Source organism: Aulostomus chinensis, chromosome 13 (genome assembly GCF_037954235.1).
Source record: "Aulostomus chinensis isolate RoL2024-O1b breed Wild chromosome 13, RoL_Achi_v1.0, whole genome shotgun sequence".
NCBI lineage: Eukaryota > Metazoa > Chordata > Actinopteri > Syngnathiformes > Aulostomidae > Aulostomus > Aulostomus chinensis.
In genome coordinates this window covers 15,997,501-16,017,094 of record NC_141332.1, presented here as the reverse complement: position 1 = coordinate 16,017,094, position 19,594 = coordinate 15,997,501, and the positions used below count along the sequence as shown (strand labels likewise).

At 42.7% G+C, this 19,594-nt stretch overlaps 1 protein-coding gene and 1 long non-coding RNA gene across 4 annotated transcripts in view; one reads left to right on the top strand and one right to left on the bottom strand.

Annotated features, from left to right (window-relative positions):
- The first annotated feature begins 604 nt into the window (after positions 1 to 604).
- The window catches only part of kcnip1a (Kv channel interacting protein 1 a), a 39,662-nt gene continuing 20,672 nt past the window's right edge, over positions 605 to 19,594 (top strand). Inside the window, exons 1-3 of one of the 3 annotated variants that reach the window (XM_086221613.1) lie at positions 605 to 794; positions 1,039 to 1,062; positions 1,151 to 1,313. In XM_086221613.1, coding sequence (XP_086077739.1) covers positions 1,226 to 1,313 — 88 coding nt within the window. In that variant the 5' untranslated portion in view covers positions 605 to 794; positions 1,039 to 1,062; positions 1,151 to 1,225. Of the gene's footprint in view, positions 795 to 1,038; positions 1,314 to 11,211; positions 11,893 to 19,594 lie in introns of those variants that run through there. The other 2 variants (XM_086221612.1, XM_086221614.1) reach the window with 2 other exon arrangements.
- LOC147251151 (uncharacterized) overlaps positions 18,689 to 19,594 on the bottom strand; it is a 4,309-nt gene continuing 3,403 nt past the window's right edge. The window contains exon 3 of the long non-coding RNA XR_015118886.1: positions 18,689 to 18,719. This is a non-coding gene — a long non-coding RNA (uncharacterized LOC147251151). The remainder of the gene's footprint in view (positions 18,720 to 19,594) is intronic.

Sequence of the window (19,594 nt, the reverse complement as noted above, 5' to 3'; positions counted from 1 at the left end):
TTTAAGATTTCTGCACTACTTTATTCCACAGCTACTTAGATGCTAAGGTTACATATTAATGTAAGAATAAAAGTGATATAACAGTGAAACTCATGTAGAAACATACACAAAACCTGCAAAATGTCTTTTTAGACTGTTGACACTCCAAGTGTATTTTATTTTTTATATGAACAATACTTTATGTCATTGTTATCATAAGCAGTTTAATTATGATCCCAATTTTTGCTTTTCTGAAGGATTTTACGTCGGCAACATTGCCATTCACGCAAAACACATTAATTGTTTAATTTTTAGAACACTTCTGTTTGTGCAGCAGCCGATGATAAAACTGAAATACGACAAAATTCATGGTAACAAAAGATAAAGACAAAAAGTAAAAAAATCAGTACATTCACAATTTGCACAAGATTTAAAGTACTGAGGGACAGGTGTAGTCGATATTTGTAACGACTGACACAAATCACGTATCGATGCTTTTCCACTGGTAGATGTTAAAGTGTCTTTATGTGGGTGGGAGGGGTTGAGGGAGGAGTGTGTATGTGCGCGTGTGTTTGTCTGCAGAGACAGAGTGAGCTCTGCATCGTGGGGAGCTGTCCATTGTCACTAGTGCTGAAAGTGAATAACCGCTTCCTCACTTTAGGGATAAATTTGATCAGGAGAAGGGAAAAAGAAGAAGTCTAAAGAAAAAGAAGAAGAAGAAGAAGCGGCGGAGGAGGAGTTCATGGCTTTGCTTCATCACCTCAGCCCCAGGACCTCATGAAGACTGAGGAGAAGTTTGTTGGAAAACTTGGATTGTAAGAGCGCCTCGGATAAACTCTCTCTCTCTCTCTCTCTCTCTCTCTCTCTTCATCCTCCTCTTTCTTTCCCTCTCTTCATCTCCTATGCATACTCATCTTTCTCAATCAGTTGTTAATTTGGATTCATTCAGAGGTCGAATGGAGCGGATGGAGGGGGATGAGGAGGAGGAGGAGGGGTTGGGGGAACATGGCAAGCTGCAGGAGATCACCATGTCTTTTTTTATTTCTTTATCCTCTTCAGCTCTGCAGGACGAGAGGCAACACGGTAAAAGGAGCTCACTTCTCTTCTCTGTTTCTGGAGGATTCATCGCCAGAAGAACTTGTATTGATTCCCACCTCAATCTGTGCTGCAGTTATTGATCTGACCCTGGAAACTCAGGTCCTCCTCTGGCCCCGCTCAGCCCGCCGCGTCCCGGGTCACTGCCAGGATGGCAGGGTGTGCGAAGCGTTGTAAACAGGGACTCATCAAGTTTGCATTGTCCCTTCACAAACTAGTGACTGGGACACTCATTAAAGGTACGTAAGTGCTTGAATATGCTCTTGTATTGATTCCATATTGGTGTTTTTTTAGTGCAAATCGAAGCAAATGTGCTCTGATGCGTGTAAGTGATTATAAATCGATTGTTTCAGATCTTTAGAACCACTTAAAATAGTCCTGAGAAGATTCTCCATCACACTTCTTAAAGCCGAATCTATCCATTATCTCTCATCCTCAGTTCATACAACTCTTTCTTTTTTACTCTTCAGTGCCATTGACCTCCTTCTATTCACTATGTTCTCCAGAGAGGAGTGAAGGAGGCAGAGATGAAAGGAGTGAGCAGCTAATAGAGAGGAGAGATAAAGTTGATATAAAGCAGATTCACTGTGCATGTGTGTGTGTGTGTGTGTGTGTGTGTGTGTGTGTGTGTGTGTGTGAGTGTGTGTGTGTGTGAGTGATATAGTGATGAATGTGGGTAATAAGACGCGTTGGTGTGGTAACGGGAAAGATGGTGAAAGGAGGAGGAGAAGGTTTTTAGATTTGCGATCCAAGCGTAGTTTTGTGCCATGTGTGTCGTATGTGTGTACATGTTTAAGTGTTTGCGTGTAACAGTGGTAATTCTTAAATCATATTCTAGAGCTTTTATTGTGGAAGCAGGGAAGCAGTGCACACAATTACACATAAAGCCATTCCTCAGAAAGGGTATGCAGCAAACCAGCAGCCTAGAGGCACTTGCACACACACACACACACACACACACACACACACACACACACACACACACACACACTCCAATACACACACGCACACACACAAACACACTTACAGTATAATGCTCTTTGAGCCAATTGACATTTTGTCCAGAGGGATGGAAAACATCAAAGAAGTAAGTCACACACATACAGTGGATGCACAAAGACACACTCAGATCCGCTGACATACTTGTACACACATGTTTGTGGATGGCTCAAGTGCTCAGCCATATTGGGTAGAATTGCCCTCGAGGTCTCGCTTTCTCTCACACATGCACACACAGTTGTGTTTCCATCACTTCAGAGGACATTACGTTGACTCAACCTAACACCTTAGTCTCACACCTTAAAGTCCAAAGGTTTAACAAAACAAGGATTTAGTTAGTGTCTAAAAGGGAGGTAAGTCTTCACAATGTAATGGCGTAAACGGTTTCATGTCCCCACAATATGAGGAATTTGTGGTGCACACACGCGTATATACACACCTCATGGGGAGCTGAGGTTTCGTTGCGTAACAAATGACTCCTTAGAAGATAAACTCATACATAGTTGAAAAAGGAAGCAGCAGTAGGAAGAAAGCACTCAAACACACACACACACACACACACACACACACACACACACACACATATGCAGAGAGAGAGAGAGAAAGAGAGAAACTGCACGAATATATTACCATTAAAACACCCACACATGAAGAAAATGAGCTGTAGGAATAAGTCTATAAAGTAATGCAGACACACACAAACACACACACTTACACACACACACACACACACACACACACACACACACACTTACAAACATACACACATACACATACACACGCACACTCATGCTCTGTTTCAGGGGTCCAAAGGGAGCAAGACCTATATCTGAAACATCAGATTAGAAAGTGGTCATAAGCCAAATGAGCCCCCCCCCCCCAACACACACACACACACACACACACATGTCCCTGTGGGAGCATCCACTGATGTAATGAATTCTACTGCTCCTTACCCATTAGCCCCTACAATTTAAGTTACAACTTAACCGATATATAACATGTGTTTTGTATGAAAGTCTTAACCCTCAAACTGCTGTAAGATGTGTCACAACATGATGACTGGTGCTGTCACTCGCACGTTTGAGATTTCAATGATTAGACTGAGAGATCGATGTTCAAGGGTACACACACACACACACACACACACACACACACACACACACACACACAACAGCAATAGACATCTGTGGTTTTATTGATTGCTACCTGTTAGTTTTCTGTCATCTGCTGTAGTTGTTCTGGTGGTGGTCACTGTCCTCTTCAGTCTCGTGCACAAACTCCTTACTCTGACTTCTGCTGTTGTCATTTGATTGCAACTAGTGAACATTAATTTGCCCCGGAATGTTCTGGAAATGTGATTCTATAATTCTAAGAGAGTGCTGGGAACCATTTTAATTGACTCTCAGATATTGACTGCTCCCCATAAAGTACCCACTAGAAAGTACAGAGATTTAACTGCTGAGTGTGTAATGAATGGTTGGTCCGCTCTAATAGTTTTACGCTTCATGGTGCCAGTGGTTGTCCAGTGTTATAGCGAAGACTTACATCTCTTGGAAGTTGATGAAGGTCAGGTCACCAAAATGCTGTGTCACTGATATTTAACAGACACACAGCTACTACTTATTCCCCTGCTAATTATTGCACGTATAATTAAAAATGGCTCTCTCTTTAAACCTGAAGGAGAACAGCTACATGAATATTTTCCGCTAAGCACTGAGGGCATGAATGCAAAGTTCACAGCACAAAGAACTCCTGAAAAGGTAAAAGCACAAAGGTTTGATGCCCGTAAATGCATCGCTATATGACCCCTCAAATCAAGCTTAGTGACATAAAAAAACCACCAAAAAAACATCTCCTTTTTGTAGGTGATAATATGAGCATTTAAGTCAAAGTTTTCTTTCCTGCGAGAACTACACTGTGTTAGCGTATCTCAAGCTGTCGGTCCGTCCACTGGTTTCTTCATTTCTTCTACTGCGGCTGAAACACTTCAATGTCAGAGACCATGTAAGATTTATGTCGCTGCATTTTTGACTCTTCGGTGTAAGTTCCAGACTCTATTTCAGGTGACCTTTCACAGCCAGTGTTTAAGGACAGCTCAAGAGTAATGATTTGTGGGGAAAGAATAGTTTTGAAACTTTTGCAGAAAGGAAGCTTTACACAACGTCCTGTGGGGCTGTGGAAGGAGGACTTGATGAGAGGCACTGAGCAAATACAGGTGGACTCAGGGGATTTAGTCTGTGTAGACTATCAGAGCAACATTGACCTCTGCTGGTAGCTTTGAAGAAATACAGTTTAAAAGAAAGTATGTCATGTTTGCCATGTTTGTCAAAGTTCCTGCCTCAAATCTGTTTTTCTTATTCGTCACCGCAGATCAAGATGGAAGGAATCACAGATAAAGAATGAATTTTCATTCTCATTCACATCTCTCTCAAACAAAGAACTTACATGAATAACATTTGTTTGCAGAAATCAGATGAGACGCTATTAATTTGCAACTTTTTCACACCAGGTTATAGTTGGCTTGTGGTCAAAAATCATGTTGAAAAGACCTAAACTGTTAAAATCCTTGTTAGCAGTCCAAGATGATCACCAACAGACAAATATATCTGAACGTATTTAAGCTCTGCTTCACCTCAAATGGAGGTTTGAGGTCTCTTAAGCTCTCCTTGGCAGTTTGGACCAAATCCCCTTCAACACTTTGGTTTTCCCAGTTTTCTTTGACTGTCTGTCACGTTCTAAACTGCCTTTAACTTCTTTTCGGCTTCTTATCATCTCTCAGTTCCCAATAAGCTTCTTGTCAAGCTGTGCCAGGCTCTAAACAGCCCACATCCTGTCCAGGCCTGGATGCAGATCATTGAGCTCTGTGGTGGTCTGGGCACATGCGATGGTACCTGCTTTCCACTATCAGCAAAAAAACAAAACAAAAAAAACAACCCTCTTTGGATGAAAATACACAGGAAAAGACATGAAATATCCCTGAATACTTCTTGCCAGAGTTGTAGTAGCATCAACTCATGACCTGCATTGAATCTGCTCCCATTATCAGTCATACCCTCGTGATTTGGAAAAGCACATACGCCTTAAAAATTAACTCTCATCTTTGAAAAATACTTAGAATTCCCCGCTTTTGCCCGTCAGTAATCAGGAACTACTTTCCTAAAGGGAACCAAACATGAAATTTTAAATGTGCTGACTCCTCTCAGTCTTCAAAGCTTTCTTTAGCTGGGAATAGGAGGAACATGCAATGTTAATCTTCCGTCTCCTCCTTCCTGTCTGTTTATGGGCCTGACTGGAGCAGCTCTTTTCCGCTGGGAATGCAAAAATAATTAATCAAGAAAACAAAAAAGGAAATTGTGTTCATGTGCAACAGCAAAAGATGACTGCTGTCCTAAATTTTAGTGTTTTTAAAAAAATGGTTCACTACATCTGGGTATTAACAGCAGTAATAATTTACAAAGGCTAATTTATTTCTTTTTTTAATTTTTATGATAAAAAATCTCCAAGTTCACATCGTCTCAGTTTTTTTAGACTTGCCAGCAGAGGGCACTAGTTTCATCTCAATTCTCACCATCCATTAATTCCACATTGGCAAAGATAATCAGAATGGAGTAAATGACTCTTTACATTTTTACAAGTACAGCATAGTAGGGCCTGTGCTGTTGGTGACAAGGTGGTCTGAGTGCTCACCGGCTTCGGCCAAGTTGGTTCAGATCAGAGGTGTTCCTCATAAGTGCCGCATGAAATTTTTAGCAGCTCCTTTTTTCCCCCATCAGATATTCAGTTCAGGTCCAGTCCTTTGAGTCTGGGGAGGGGACCCTGGCTAGGATAGATGGCTAAATGAGCAAAAAAAAAAAAAAAAATTGCAGTCAAAGAGGAATGGAAGTGTGTGACTATACTCCTGGCACTGAATGTATATTTGTCCTCATGTTTTGATGTGGAAATGTGTGTGTGTGTGCTCTGAATGTATGTTCTGCTCAGCTTCAAAATGCTGTCATATCAGTTTTAATGTGCCATAGGGGACACCGTGCATGTTTAATACCAAATTTAATGCATAATAACTCATATGGAAAAGGCTCTGAGGGGATGAGACGGCGCTCTAGCCCCTCATCGCTGTAATCAATCCTGAGGCTGCATACAATTAACACCTCCATCACTCTCATCTGTTGAGGTGGGGGAGACGAGAGAGCAGAGCGGAAGAGTCGATAGAGGTGTTTGTATGCAGTTCACGCAAAGTACTTTAGAAAAAGAACTTTGCTGCGAAACAAAAATGTTACTTGAAATTACATTTGGAAGGCAGAGACATGCTGCTGTGTCACCAGTTTACCTCATCCTCCCAGTGTGGAGGGTGACAAGGCTCCAGTTCAGCAGCAAGAGTGGCGCCCACAGGCAAGGTGATGCTGTCCGTAAAACATTTATAGCAAAAGGAAACAGTAAATATTTCAACCAAGCTGAAAAATGAATGGCTAAACAACTTTGTCTTGGTGTGTTTTTCTGTCCAGGACACAGTGACATGAAGGTCTGTGCTCGTTCACATCAAGCTCACCAGGTTTTAAAGACCTCAGCTGAAATGTGTCTTCCAGGTTTGATTGAGGCAGCAAAGTGGAGTTTTTCAAGCTCCTGACAGGTGACAAGGAGAATGTAGGGCTTGACTCTTTCTGAGACATTCACAAAGGGACAGAAAATCAGCAGCTGCGGCCTTGAGGGGAGAAATAGGGAGTGGGAAAAAAAAAAAAAAAAAAAAAGCTCTGCCAGCCCAGACTCACAAATAAAAGCCCCCACCCCTCCAAACATAATACTGTCACCTCTGATCAGTGTGTTGGAATGGAGCACCGACGCAGAAAATCACCCGTCGTCTTGTTTTGTTTTGAATTATTTAAAGTCTGGTTAACATAAATTCAGAGAGAGCTGATTTTCTTTCCAATTTGTCCAGAAAGACAGAAAGAGCCTCTGAGATTTCTGCATCCTAGCCAGCAAAATGAAGGGGAAGTTCCTTTGTGGCACTAAAAAAAAACAGCATTGGAAAATATTTCAATATTTGTCAGGACATGTTCTCGACACAATATCTCACCCAAACACCTCACTGGGAACATTATGAAGGGTTCGATATCAATGGCTCTCCTTACTGTGCACGCTCTCTTGTTTAATCTGATATTATATTAATGATAATATTTGTTTTTGTCAAGTTTAACCACATTTCTTTACTCGTTTGTTTTGGCAACATTTCACATAAAAATACACTTTTTGGTTGAGGTATTGCTTCAACCTCATGATATTTAGATAGTTGTTCACGTTTTCACTTGTCAGCAGAGGTCAAAGTAGAGCTTTGATTCTCAGCCCGAACTGAAATACCGGGTCACATGTATAAACAGATCATCATGTCAAAAAGACAAATGCGCGCCCTGCTGGTATTTTGGGATAAATAGACTCACACTGAAGAGGCCGCGTGATTTTCTGCACATAGCTTTCATACAGCCATGCTGCACAGCTCTCTGGTTTGAATCTCCACAGGATGAACTGGCTTGGTTAGAGGGAAGCCAGATTGAATGGTTGCAGCAGGAGTCGACTGGCCTCTGTGGTGTTTCCCCCTACTCACTCCAGTAAATCAATCTGTTGGATCTGATGAGTCAGCCAATAGTGCGGTTTTCCCTCGTCCCCTGTTTTTTCGCTCACATCCTCTCGTCTGTGCCACCATCCTGTCTGCCATTCTACTCCCACAATCCCCGTCTTCCATCTACTTCGTCTCTCCTTCTCTACTCCCTGGCAGGTCTCCCCTCCATCCTCTCTGCCCTCATTTATTCCTCCCACCTTCACTCCATCCCTTCATAACCTCCCCTCATTTATCTCGTCCTCTAAATTCTCCACTCTCATTTGTCTCGCTGTCCTCTCCTCCTCAGCCACCACCCTCCTTCAGTTATTGCCCCCCTCTGTCTCATTTCTGTCTCTTCTCTCCTTCCCTCCCTGCTCCCTGCTCTCATTGCCCTCAGCTCCTCTCCTCCGTGTACTCATCAATATGACAGATTCTATCCAGCCTTCGTCTGATAAGACCAGGCAGCAACTAACCAGCCAATTTATTATTCAATGCCTGCTCACCACATCTCCTCAGCTTGTCATCACCTTCTCTCTCTGCTGTCAAATTCTTTTCACCTCCTTCACAACTCTGCAGTCTAACCTCATCTCCTTCTGTCTTTACCCTCCATTCATCCCGCCAGGCAGCCATCTCAATCTAGTAAAAGGTCTGTTGTGTAATGGTTAATAAATGATGAGGAGGAGGTAGCCCGGCACTCAGAATGATCCACGGCTCCCCAGACAGGATTGAGAAGCAGTGCTGACTATGTCAGGCTTAATGTCTTGGAAGAGTTTGGAGCGCAGCCTAATGTGATGAACCTGTTGCTCTTTAGTGTGATTGCACAGGAAGTGCGAAGCGTGTCTGGATTCTTCCTGTTTCAAAGTTAATGCCTCACTTGCTTTGTTTGCTGCAGGACACAAAGACTTATGGGTGAGATTTTGTTGAAAATAATTTGATATTAATGATCAAATGTAATCAGTGTGGTGGTGAATACCCTGCACTCGGTTTCAACACTATCACGTTCTCCCGACAGAGACGCCACGTGTCAGATAATTGCATCACTCTTGTAGCTTTAGCAGCTTCTCTGTTGTTTTCTGTGCAGATGGAATGAGGTTTTCCTGTTAGATTGATGATTTGTAACTTGTTCTGGAGGCAGCAACATTGAATTTGGTCTTGTTTGGATGTCAAGTGATCAAAGCATAGATTTTCAGTCACATGATGTGCCATGTGTTCAAGGACGGGTTGGGAATGACCTCCCTCTACCGCTGACTGGTGTTCGACTCCTTTGACCCCTTCCCACTCGATGCTGTGACCTGTTTGTCTCTCTCTTGCTGCTGTTTCACTGATGTTTCACTGATGTTTCACTGATGTTTCACTCTGTGTCGCACTAATCTTTTACACAAGCAGAGATCCCAATCCAGCTTACCGACAGGTACAACATGAAGACTGGGCAAGTTTCTGATGAAGTCAAACTTACAAGAAACCACTCAGGAAACTCACGTGTGAGCGTTGAGCAGCAGCAAATCCCATTCATGAAATGCTCTGCACAAATTTATTCTGAGGACTATTTTTTTACCTTGAGGTGTTACTTTGTACCTCCTGGTCTGTTACATCTATTGTGTTCCTTTTGCAACAAACCTGGATGATGCCCAGTGGAATGAGCTGCACAGCAGATGTCAGAAGTGAGGAGTTTGAAAATTGTTAAAGTTGTCCTTCAGCATGGCAGTAAAACTGTAATTTCATGAATGAGGAGTGTGTGTGTGTGTGTGTGTGTGTGTGTGTGTGTGTGTGTGTGTATCTGGTTCTGAGCTTCTATTCCGACCGCAATCCCGTTTCCGTCACAATTAATTTGGGGCGCTAAACGTTCTGCAGCTTTGTCAATTTATATTTCAATGTCTGAGAATTCATAATCTTGTTTCCCTCTTTATATTCTGAAAAGTAGAACAGTTCATTACAGCTGGACTGTTCCTTCTTGTTTATTAGCATACTGAAAGTGATCAGAGCAGCATGCCAACAACACTGTTGTGTTAGATTCTTCAGAATCACGTTTGCGTGTCTGCATCTTGCTTAATTCAGCTTTCCTGGTCTTGTTGTCTGTTAATTTTGAAGCATTTCTGGAGAGATGACGGGACATTAAAGGAGTGAAATATATTGTATTACATGAACTAGAGGCTCTCGCTGACCATTTAACACAGAGGCCAACAGCCAGTGAGTTTTCAGCTACAAAAATCGATCTTTATTGTAGCTTGTACATAGACAGGTATGAGTGATACTGGTTGTATTCTTTTTCTTTATATAAGAGCAAGAACAATTCAGTATTTTTGGAGGTTTTAGTGCCTTCTGAGGTTGAAAAGAGTTCAGTTTCATTATTTTCAGGTGCCATTTTGTTCTCATCAAGTTCATCCTGCATCAGGTAAAACTTATTCCTAAATGGTCAGCCTTAGAGGGACTGATCAGAACCTTACTGCTGTGCGTGTATGTGTGTGTGTGTGTGTGTGGGGTGGGGGTGGGGGGGGTGGGGTGGGATGGTGGCAATCTCTTTCTGAATTACAGCCCGGCGCTGAATTTAAACATCACCACTACAAATCTAGCAGCCTTATCTCATCTGTTCAGCTGAGCTCTGGGAACGTAATCAGTGTGTAAGTGTTGTCCACCGTCCTGATGTGTGTTGAGAAACCAGCTTCCTGTGTGTGTTTGTACGACAGGGTACTTACTACAAGTGCTTGTGTGTTTTGCTGGGAAAGCTTTACGAGGACGTGTGTTTTTGACTGCTTTTCCTTCTCAGCTTTATTTCTTCCTCCCTTCCTATCTTTCTCTTCATTTTCTCTTTTTCCTCTTTTTTTTGCATGCGCCACAGCATGCATTGTACTGCAGCCTGTAGTTTTTAATGAATGCCATGGCCTAATGGCTTTATCATCAGCCTTGATGGCCTCAGCTCAGCCACAGCAAAGCCTCAGCTGTAAATTGTTTTCTTAACTAAAGCCACGTGAGGAATTTCAATAGGAGCTGAAGTCGATAGCGGAGGTGCAGCCCGCCAATCTCAGCAGTGGGGGGTGACATGGGAGGCATGGAGGGGTTAAGCGTGAGTGACAGCGGAGTGCATGTGTGAGTGTGACTCTCCTGCTTGTATTGAGTGTGTGGTCTTGTTGTGTATGTGTGTGGTTGGAGAGTAAAAGCATGTCTGATACATCATGCCATCCCTGAAAACGTGCGAGGTGAGACTTCTGAAAATGTAGCAGTGTGAGATGTTCATGGTTTGAGCCCCCCCTGCTAGCTTAACAACACACATGCACATCACACACACACTGTCCACCCGACCTGTGCATGTAGAGATTAGGCAGCAAATACACACACTCTCTCTCTCTCTCTCAGTAGCAACAGGAGAGCTGATCAGTCTAGCTTTCCCTTATCTTCCCTCACCTCTTGCACTCTTCGCCTCGCTGATGTTCACCAGTCCTCCTAATTTGTCTTCGTCTCCCCTTCTTCTTCGCCTCCTCCGTCTTCCTTTTTGTCTCATCGCTTCTACCCCACTCCCTGTCCTATGTGTTTTGTCCCCCTCTTGCTGTCTTTCTCTCTCTCCCCTTCTCTCACACGCACCCTCCTTCCCATCTCCTCCTGTGCAACAGTGTTCAATCCCTCTTTCGACACCAGACAGACAAAGAAGCAGAGCGACTGAGACGGATAGGAGGAGGAGAAGAAGCAGAGAGGAGCCCAGACAGAGAGAGGCAGATACATAAAGAGACTCACAGGAATTGATGGAATGACAGTCTGGCAGCAGGGGAGAGAGAGGGGGGGGGGGGTGGAATCGGCAGCTTTAGTGACAGCATAGACAAAGGTAGCTATAGAGTGCATGTGCACTCTCTATTTCATTCACTCTCTCTCTCTCTCTCTTGCACACACACTGTTCCCCCCTCTCTCTCTCTCTCTCACTCGCTCACTCACTCACATATACACACACCCTCCAGCAGAAGCAAAGAGGCTGTGTGGGTGTGAGGCAGCATGAGAAGGGATATCTGTACTTCCACGCGTGCAGCTGGCTAATGGACTAACTTAATTACAACACACACAGCTATTGTACTCAGAGTCATCGGCACACCTTGACTAGTCAGGCAGACACACACACATACTCGTGCAAACACACATAGACACACACACAAACACACACATAACCTCAGCGTGGTCAGAAGTCAACATGGGTCTTGTGATGGGAACCTTTTCCATGCAGTCCAAGCAGGTCAGCTACCACAAAGGTAAGATTTTTTAATATCTTTATATTTTAAAATAAGTCCCAATTTTTCATTCACACGCTCAGGTTGTGTGATCGTCTTTCACGTGAGCACATACGTGAAACACCTGTGTTTGTATGGTGATGATGAAGTCATGTATGTTTGCTCTCCAAATCATGAATATTGCAAAAGCAATGCATTATGGGGATGAGATGAATGTAGAACTGGGCAGCCATGTCAAGTTGGCACTAAAAAAACAATGTCTTTCATTATGGTTTTATAATGCAATCTTGAAGCCACCTGTCCTCTGTTTGAACTGTGGATTTGGAATATATAGTTCATGTGTGTGTGTACTTGTGTGTGTTTGCACAGCCGTGCCATTGGGCATGTCTATAAAAGGTGATGGTATTTACCCCTGTCTGCTCTCCAAGCCAACCTCCTTCCTGTCTGTCCTGCTACTGTTTGTCAGGAGAAAACTGGCAGTGACTCCTGCATGCTAATCGAATATGTTCACAAGCCCGTGTGTGTACATTTTACATAGGAAAATATTTGTGCACTTAATTCACTTCGGAAATGTGGGAGTGTTTTTGTGTGTTTATGCGAGGGTGTGTGTGTCAGTATGTGCGGTAAATCAGAATGTAATCCGTCAGCTTTTGGCTGTGGTCTGTCCTGCATCTGTTGACCTCAAACCCTGATGGTTATCATAGAGCTGGGTCACACAGAGCGAAGAGATAAAAAACAGGAGGCAAGATCATGTTTAATCAAAATGTCACACATCATAATATTGAAGGAACATGCAGAAATATGTGCGTAGTAACTAGAGTGGCTGTGTGTTACTGACAAATTGTGGAGGCGCCGTAAGTGATGTTGTGAAGGTTCCCTCAGGAAATTGCCTCTCATTTATCTACATTTTTTAGTGTTAAATCTGTCAAACATCACTGCCAGACCTCCTGGAGTATTTGAAGAAGGAAAAAAAAAACACTTTGTAGACCCTATAAAGGGTTTACTGAAATACAGACATATATAGCATCCTACGTGGGTTGGTTATTTTAATTCCCATCCTGCCCCTCATTTCATTGCATGGCAACAGCTCTCAGCAGATACTTTACATTGCTGCTGAACAAGGTATTTGAGGCACATTTTCAAGGGTGGGTGTTTTCTGTAAAATATGAAACCCATGAGAAGATAATTGAGTGAAGACCTGACCTGTGATGTACCATTACGGTTCAAGCAAAGTCAGGAAAGGTAACAATCAAAGCAGGATAAGGATGAAGACGTGAGGGGGATAAAACTCTTCCTCTCGCTATGGTAACCTCCAAAATATCAGGCACTTTGATGTTTCCAGTGTGAGGATGTGTGTGGATCAAGGCGATAAATGAGTCAAGGAGGGAAAGAAAATTTGAAACAAAAAAGTTGAGGGAGGGAGGCGAGGTTGCTCCCCGGGGGCTGGGGAGTGAGTGTCAGTGAGTGTGTGTTTCACCATCTGCTGCAGTGTTATAAAAAAAAAAACGGCCGAATGAAAGCGGTGCATGACTCATTTAACATGGAAGGTTGGCCCATCCTCAGTCACAAACCAACTTCACAACTTCTGTGGATGAAGCAGGAGAAAAATGTTTTCACAGGATCTGACTCAGAGGAGCTCGGACTTGAGTCACATTACTTTCCAATTCACTCGGGTTTGAGCCTTTTGACTTTAAAAGACTCAATGGTTTTAGATTTGAGCCTGCAGGACAAACTTGTCTCCAGATGACGATGTTGCTTACAGGAAGGTGACTCCCGGTGAACTGGAGCAGACACATTTATTCAGGAAGAGGCAGGATGACTTAATATGAGATATTTGAGCAGTCCAATAATTACTGGAAATGGGAGAAGACATATTCTTCCACTCGGAACCATTTATATTTTTAGGTATGTCCAGAACTGACCCCTTCTCCCTTCTATATAAACAAAAGTGCAACCTCAAAGGTACAATATTCGTCTTCAAGTAGCCAGAATTGCATCTTTTGACGAACACAAAGTGTGCACAATTGCCTCCTCCCCAGTGACAAGCATTTTAGGTCCACACCACTGGTTGTGTGTCTTTACTCTAGTAAAAATGCATGTGGATGTGTTACGCCTTCTTTTTTAATTTTCATTAATGTGATATAAATACCTTTGTGAAGTAAATGTATTAGATAGTTAACACTTGCTTTTAATTAACCTAATGCTGGCGGTGCCTGTTGCCGATATAGAGTTTATAATCTCAATGTTTTGATTTGAAAAAAAAAGAGGCTTTGAAATAAAAATGTGAGAAAGGAAAGTCCTGTCTCGAAGCTTATAATACATGGTAACATACAAATAGATGACAAGGAGTAAATAAGGGGACGTGTGTCAAAAATGCGAAGTGCAAGGTCTGTTTAAGGGTGACAGGTTAAGGTTAAAGATGATTTGTCTTGTGTCACCATGTTGTATCCTTGAGGAAGGCACTAAACCAAGATTGCTCCTCGCATCCAGTCCTGCACTGGGATGCTCAATAGCTTAATATACAAGCACCAGATAAATTTCCCATTTACAGTCGTGATAAACTACAAATTCAAGAGTCTAAAGCAGGTGCTTTTCTTTTGGTTGAAGCTTCTAAACGAAGCTAAGCGCATTCTCCTCCTATTCATTATGAGAAGCTGGGAAACATGTTGGGAAACATGTTGGGAAACATGTTGAAAGGGGTGTATTGGGTGTATTAGTCATATATATATATATGTATATATTTCCTCACCTCGGGCGAAAAAAACAAATGCATCCACTTTGTCAGAGTGCAGCAACTTCTCTCTTTTATGAAACATTTCCCTGAAGCTGTTATAAACTACAAACCTGCACCTTGTTGACACATTCATCTCCCTGTCCGTTTGCTCCATTTGTGTTAGCCTCTCCTCTCATTTCCCTGCGCTCCCTCGCTTTGTCGAGTGAATTTTAACTCTCCCGTTATCTTACCCGCTTTCACCTCATTTCGCCTCCTCGTTTTGTCTTTTTCTCGCCTTTAAATATTTCTCATCTATTCCCTGAACCCATGTCTTCTCTCTGTTTATCTCAGACTTTTTCAAAACCCTCACATCTCTCTCTGCTTCAACAGTAGCTCCGACTGACTTGAGATCACCCCAGCTGTCTGAAACTTCACTAATCATGTCAAGCAGTGTGTGTAAATAATACGCTTGTTTGTGTGTGTGTGTGTGTGTGTGTGTGTGTGTGTGTGTGTGTGTGTGTGTGTGTGTGTGTGTATTTTAGGCTTCATGGAGAACAGCAGTGTTTTGGCTCAATATTTCAATCTGCTGCAGGGCTAAAGAGCTGAAATCCTGTATCTTTAATAGGCTTTTCGGTTTCCACCCCTCTCTCACATCCCCACACATCAAAAGAGGTGCACCAAAAGGGCCAATTAGGACAGCAAAAGAGCTTTTTTTCAGGCATAACATAAAATCTAGTTTCTTAATCCCATGCCCAAAGCATGTGTGTGTGTTTGTGTGTGAGTTTGTGGTGTGATATCACATCCTTCCTTTTTTTAACCCTCTTGTATAGATACTCACAGGAAGCACCATTCCCATTAAAAAATAATTTAAGGTCTCTCAGTGTTTGATCTTTTAGTGTTGCCAATTAGGCCACATTCAGCTTTTATTCAATAAAAAAATCAATATAATGATATAATGTATACATAAATATGCTTTATTTGCATAATATTAGGAGGCAAAGGCTTTGCACCGTTCTTCCAAAGATAAACAACATTTTCGGTGCAGTTTATCTCGGTACATAGCGCAGCCCTGCATGTGCTTGCCTTCAGGCCTTTGTAATAGCCTGCTGGAGCTGATGAGAAAGATGCAGATGATGAATATAGATAGCTACTTAGCTCCAAGTGCATCTAAGACCTGTGGGCACAGTGAAGGCAGCAGTGTCGCTCAACACTTAAACTCTCAAGCACCTCAAACCTAGTGTGTCTGTTACCTGGTTTGCTGTGTATACTGCTCCAGGCTGCCTAGTGTATGTGTGTGTGTGTGTGTGTGTGTGTGTGTGTGTGTGTGTGTGTGTGTGTGTGTGTGAGAGAGAGAGAGAGAGAGCGAGCGAGAGAGAAAGACAGTGTGTGTGTGTGTGTGTGTGCACGCGTGTGTGCATGTGTGTGTGAGTGTGTGCATGAGTATGTGGTGAAGCTGCCCCCTCTTCCTATGCTAATGTTGCCGAGGATTATGAGGATGATGAAAGCACCGCGAGTGTCCTGCAATGTGCAAATATATGGGATGGAGGGTTCAAAGCAAAAGAGATTGGTAATTTCTATTTTCATATTTGCAACACAGACAGGATCACTTCTGAATGATTCGCAGACCAAGTTTTATTTCTATTATTTTAAGGTTTTAACATGGTATTACCAAGCAGACAGCTGAGCTGAGTCTTGTGGTCTCCGAGGGGCTGAAGCCACCTGTTGAAGTGAGTAAATCTAAACCTCTGAAGTTGCTTTGAGACCTCTGAGAAATAAAAAAGCAGTCACACAGTGAAGGAAGATGAACAGCTTCAATTACCTGATAGATAAAAAAAGTCTCTTAAGAAGACAGACCTGTGCAGCATTTATCATTCGCTTCATCTGATCACATTCAAACTCGCACAACAGTTTCCTGCCCGTTTTTCTTCACCGCACTGGCATTCTGACACCAAGAACAACACATCGACTGCTCAACTACGTCATTTAACACTGATGCCGTGTGTCTGTTTGTGTGTGAGATAAATAATTCACAATGTTCCTCTGTCCTATAATCATCAGGTCAGTGAGTCATGCTTCACAGTTGTCACCCTCATCTCATGTGTGCAACAACATAACAAATGTAATTTTACCACACTTCTTTTTATAGTTGTTGCTCTGTCATAGCCCTGCAGCTGACAATGACTTTACAGATTAACCAGACGATTATTTTCCAGAATATAAAATTTGAGGAATGTAGAATATAATTTCAGATGCTAAAGGTGAATCTTGGCATTATGTGATTCCTTCCGGCTTCAGCGTAAATGACACATAAGAGGCCGAGATTTTAGGCATTTTTCTCCCCAAATCTTTTAAGATAATCAAATGGTTTTTAAACAAATTAATTTTCATTTCCTTTTGATTGACACGTTGATTATCAACTCATCGCATCAGCTTTATCAGACTGTATGTGATCATCATTGCTGCGGTAAATACGGCCTGAAATCTTCCCAATCCTTCAGAACTTTTGGCTCAATTACATTAAAATGAGTCATTATGTTACACACCCTCTTTTCACTTTCTTCACTGATTGAAACCAAAATATTAAGCAACAATGGGAGGTTCTATTTTTATTTTGTTGTCTTCTGATTTTCCTCTGGACAAAAGCATTTCTCCCATTTTCTCCCCAAATGAACATTGCCCACTCACCCAACTGAGCTGCCCTTGTCAGTCACCCTCTCAGAATACCACACGCTTCTTAAGTCACATGTGGAGTTTCAACAGGGGGATGGAGTGTGTGGGAAGACTCACAATCCCACCCACCGACATGACCGCTTGCATCTGTACAGATGCCCACCTAAGCCAGACATGGGGTTGCCCAGCCCTATAACTCTAATGTCGACTACATTTATTATTGTTTAAACTCAATTTCACTAGGAGTGCGTCTTTATCCGTGATGGAATGAGACGGCTAAAAAGAAGTTCTTTAAGAGACACATTGAGTCGTATTTCTCTGACAGCACTCGTATTTACCAAGGCTTCATGAGAACAACGTCCAGGCAGACACCATCTCTGTTTCATCGTTGTCATCGATTCTCTCTTTAATCACCTTCAATCTCCTGTTCAAACTTAATCTCCAGGCTTCTCCCACTACACACGTCAGTCCCTCCTCCCCTCCTTCATCATTGTTTCTCACTTTCTCCTCATGTCTCTTCTTACACCAGCCCCCCTTCCCTACCTCCCGCTCCCATCCCTGCATGATGACAGATCAATAGCAGAGGCTCCTTTAATTTTTCATTTTTTTATCTGATAATATGATAGAAACCGGCGAGCGTTTCTGTGTTTGTCCGCTAATGAAGATACAGAGAAGCATGTGTGTGAGAAGTCATTTGGACAGGAGTAGATATGAGTATTGATTTTCCTAATAGAAATGTCCAGAGTGGAGCTGCCTATGATGAGTGATTGCCCAACCCCGCATGCTAACCAGAGTTTGATAGCAACATGTTAGGATGTGAGGTGAGGTCTATGAGCTGCCCTGAAGAACAGAGCTGATTTCCTGAAGTTTCCACCCGTGGTTTAAATCTTAATGAGCATCTTTAACTTTTCTCACAAGCGCTCTCTTTTCTGGCTTTGTTCTTCCATCCTCTTCCACTCAATGTTTGGATATCAATCTCTCTCTCTCTCTCTCTCTCTCTCACTCACTCACTCACTCACTCTCTCTGTCTCACTCACTCTCCTCTGCCTTTTCTTCCTTACGATGCCACTCGCCCACTCTCCTGCTACCCAATTCTTTTTCTGTCTTTCTCGCTCTGTAATCCCCCTCTGGAAGCTTTCCTGGTGTGTTTCCTCCTCCTCCTCCTCCTCTTCATCCTCCTCCTCTGTCTTTCTTCTTCATCGCCAGAAAGGTTTCCATTTCCTACTTTGTTGCTTTTCCCTTCCATATGCTACCATCCTACGCCTTCTGACCTCTTGCCTGATTTTTTTTCCCTCTCTTTCCTTAAATGTAGGATGGGCACCTTGTAAAAATGTCTCACCAGCCAATTTGGCAGCCGAGCTGCACACACAAACACAAAAAACACTCACTCTTACCTCTCTCGCTCTCTCTCGCTCTCTCTCTCTCTCACTCACTCTCTCTCTCTCTCTCTCTTGGTCTACAGACTCTGAAATGATTATTAAGGAGAGACATTTCTGTCAAAGTCTGTAGAAACAGGCCTGTCAGAGATGGAGACAGAGAGGGATGGAGATCTGAGATTGGAACAAACTGTGGACGGTGTTGGCAACGATAGAAATACAGTGCGCTGAGATTTACAGGGCGAGATGGGTAGACGGAGGGGGTTGATGGTGAAGGCTTGGCGAGAAATTCATAGATAAGGGAGTGGAGAGAGATGGATAGATATGGTTTAAAGCTAAAGATGCTGTCGGGGGTTGTGAAGATGAGGAGAAATCATTTTGATAGCCTGTAAATTCCTGTAATACTGGCAAGCAGAGAGCCAGAGCTCTGTGTGTGCATGTGTGTGTGTGTGTATGGGTGTCTGTGTGTGTATGTGACGGACATATAGTGTAACATGGTGCTGCACTCTATTGAGATGCCACAGGAGTCCACAGAGACCAGGTGCTATGATCAGCCATTGTTTCTGCTCATAGTTTATACAAATATTAGCGCATATACGAGTGTACACTAAAGCACATTGTGTAGGCAGGGTGATAGCTTTCTACTCCCCACTGCTGTCCATTCTGTCTCTTTTGCTGTTATGCAAAAAAAAAAAAAAAAGAAACCACATTCGAGCATTCATGAACACATTTTCACAGAAGCAGATTGCCTTTTTTTCCACACACAACACTAAATCTTTCCAGCTAAATCGCCCCATATGGCTCTGCAACAATCATGCTTTGTTCATTATTTGGACAAAAACTGCCCCATATTCACAGCTACAGCCACATTTGCAGGAGCGTCAATATGGACAGCTTGCTGGATATTAAAGGGCTTGGTGTCTATTCGCTAAATGGACTGCTGTTGAAAGCTGATGTGGGTTTT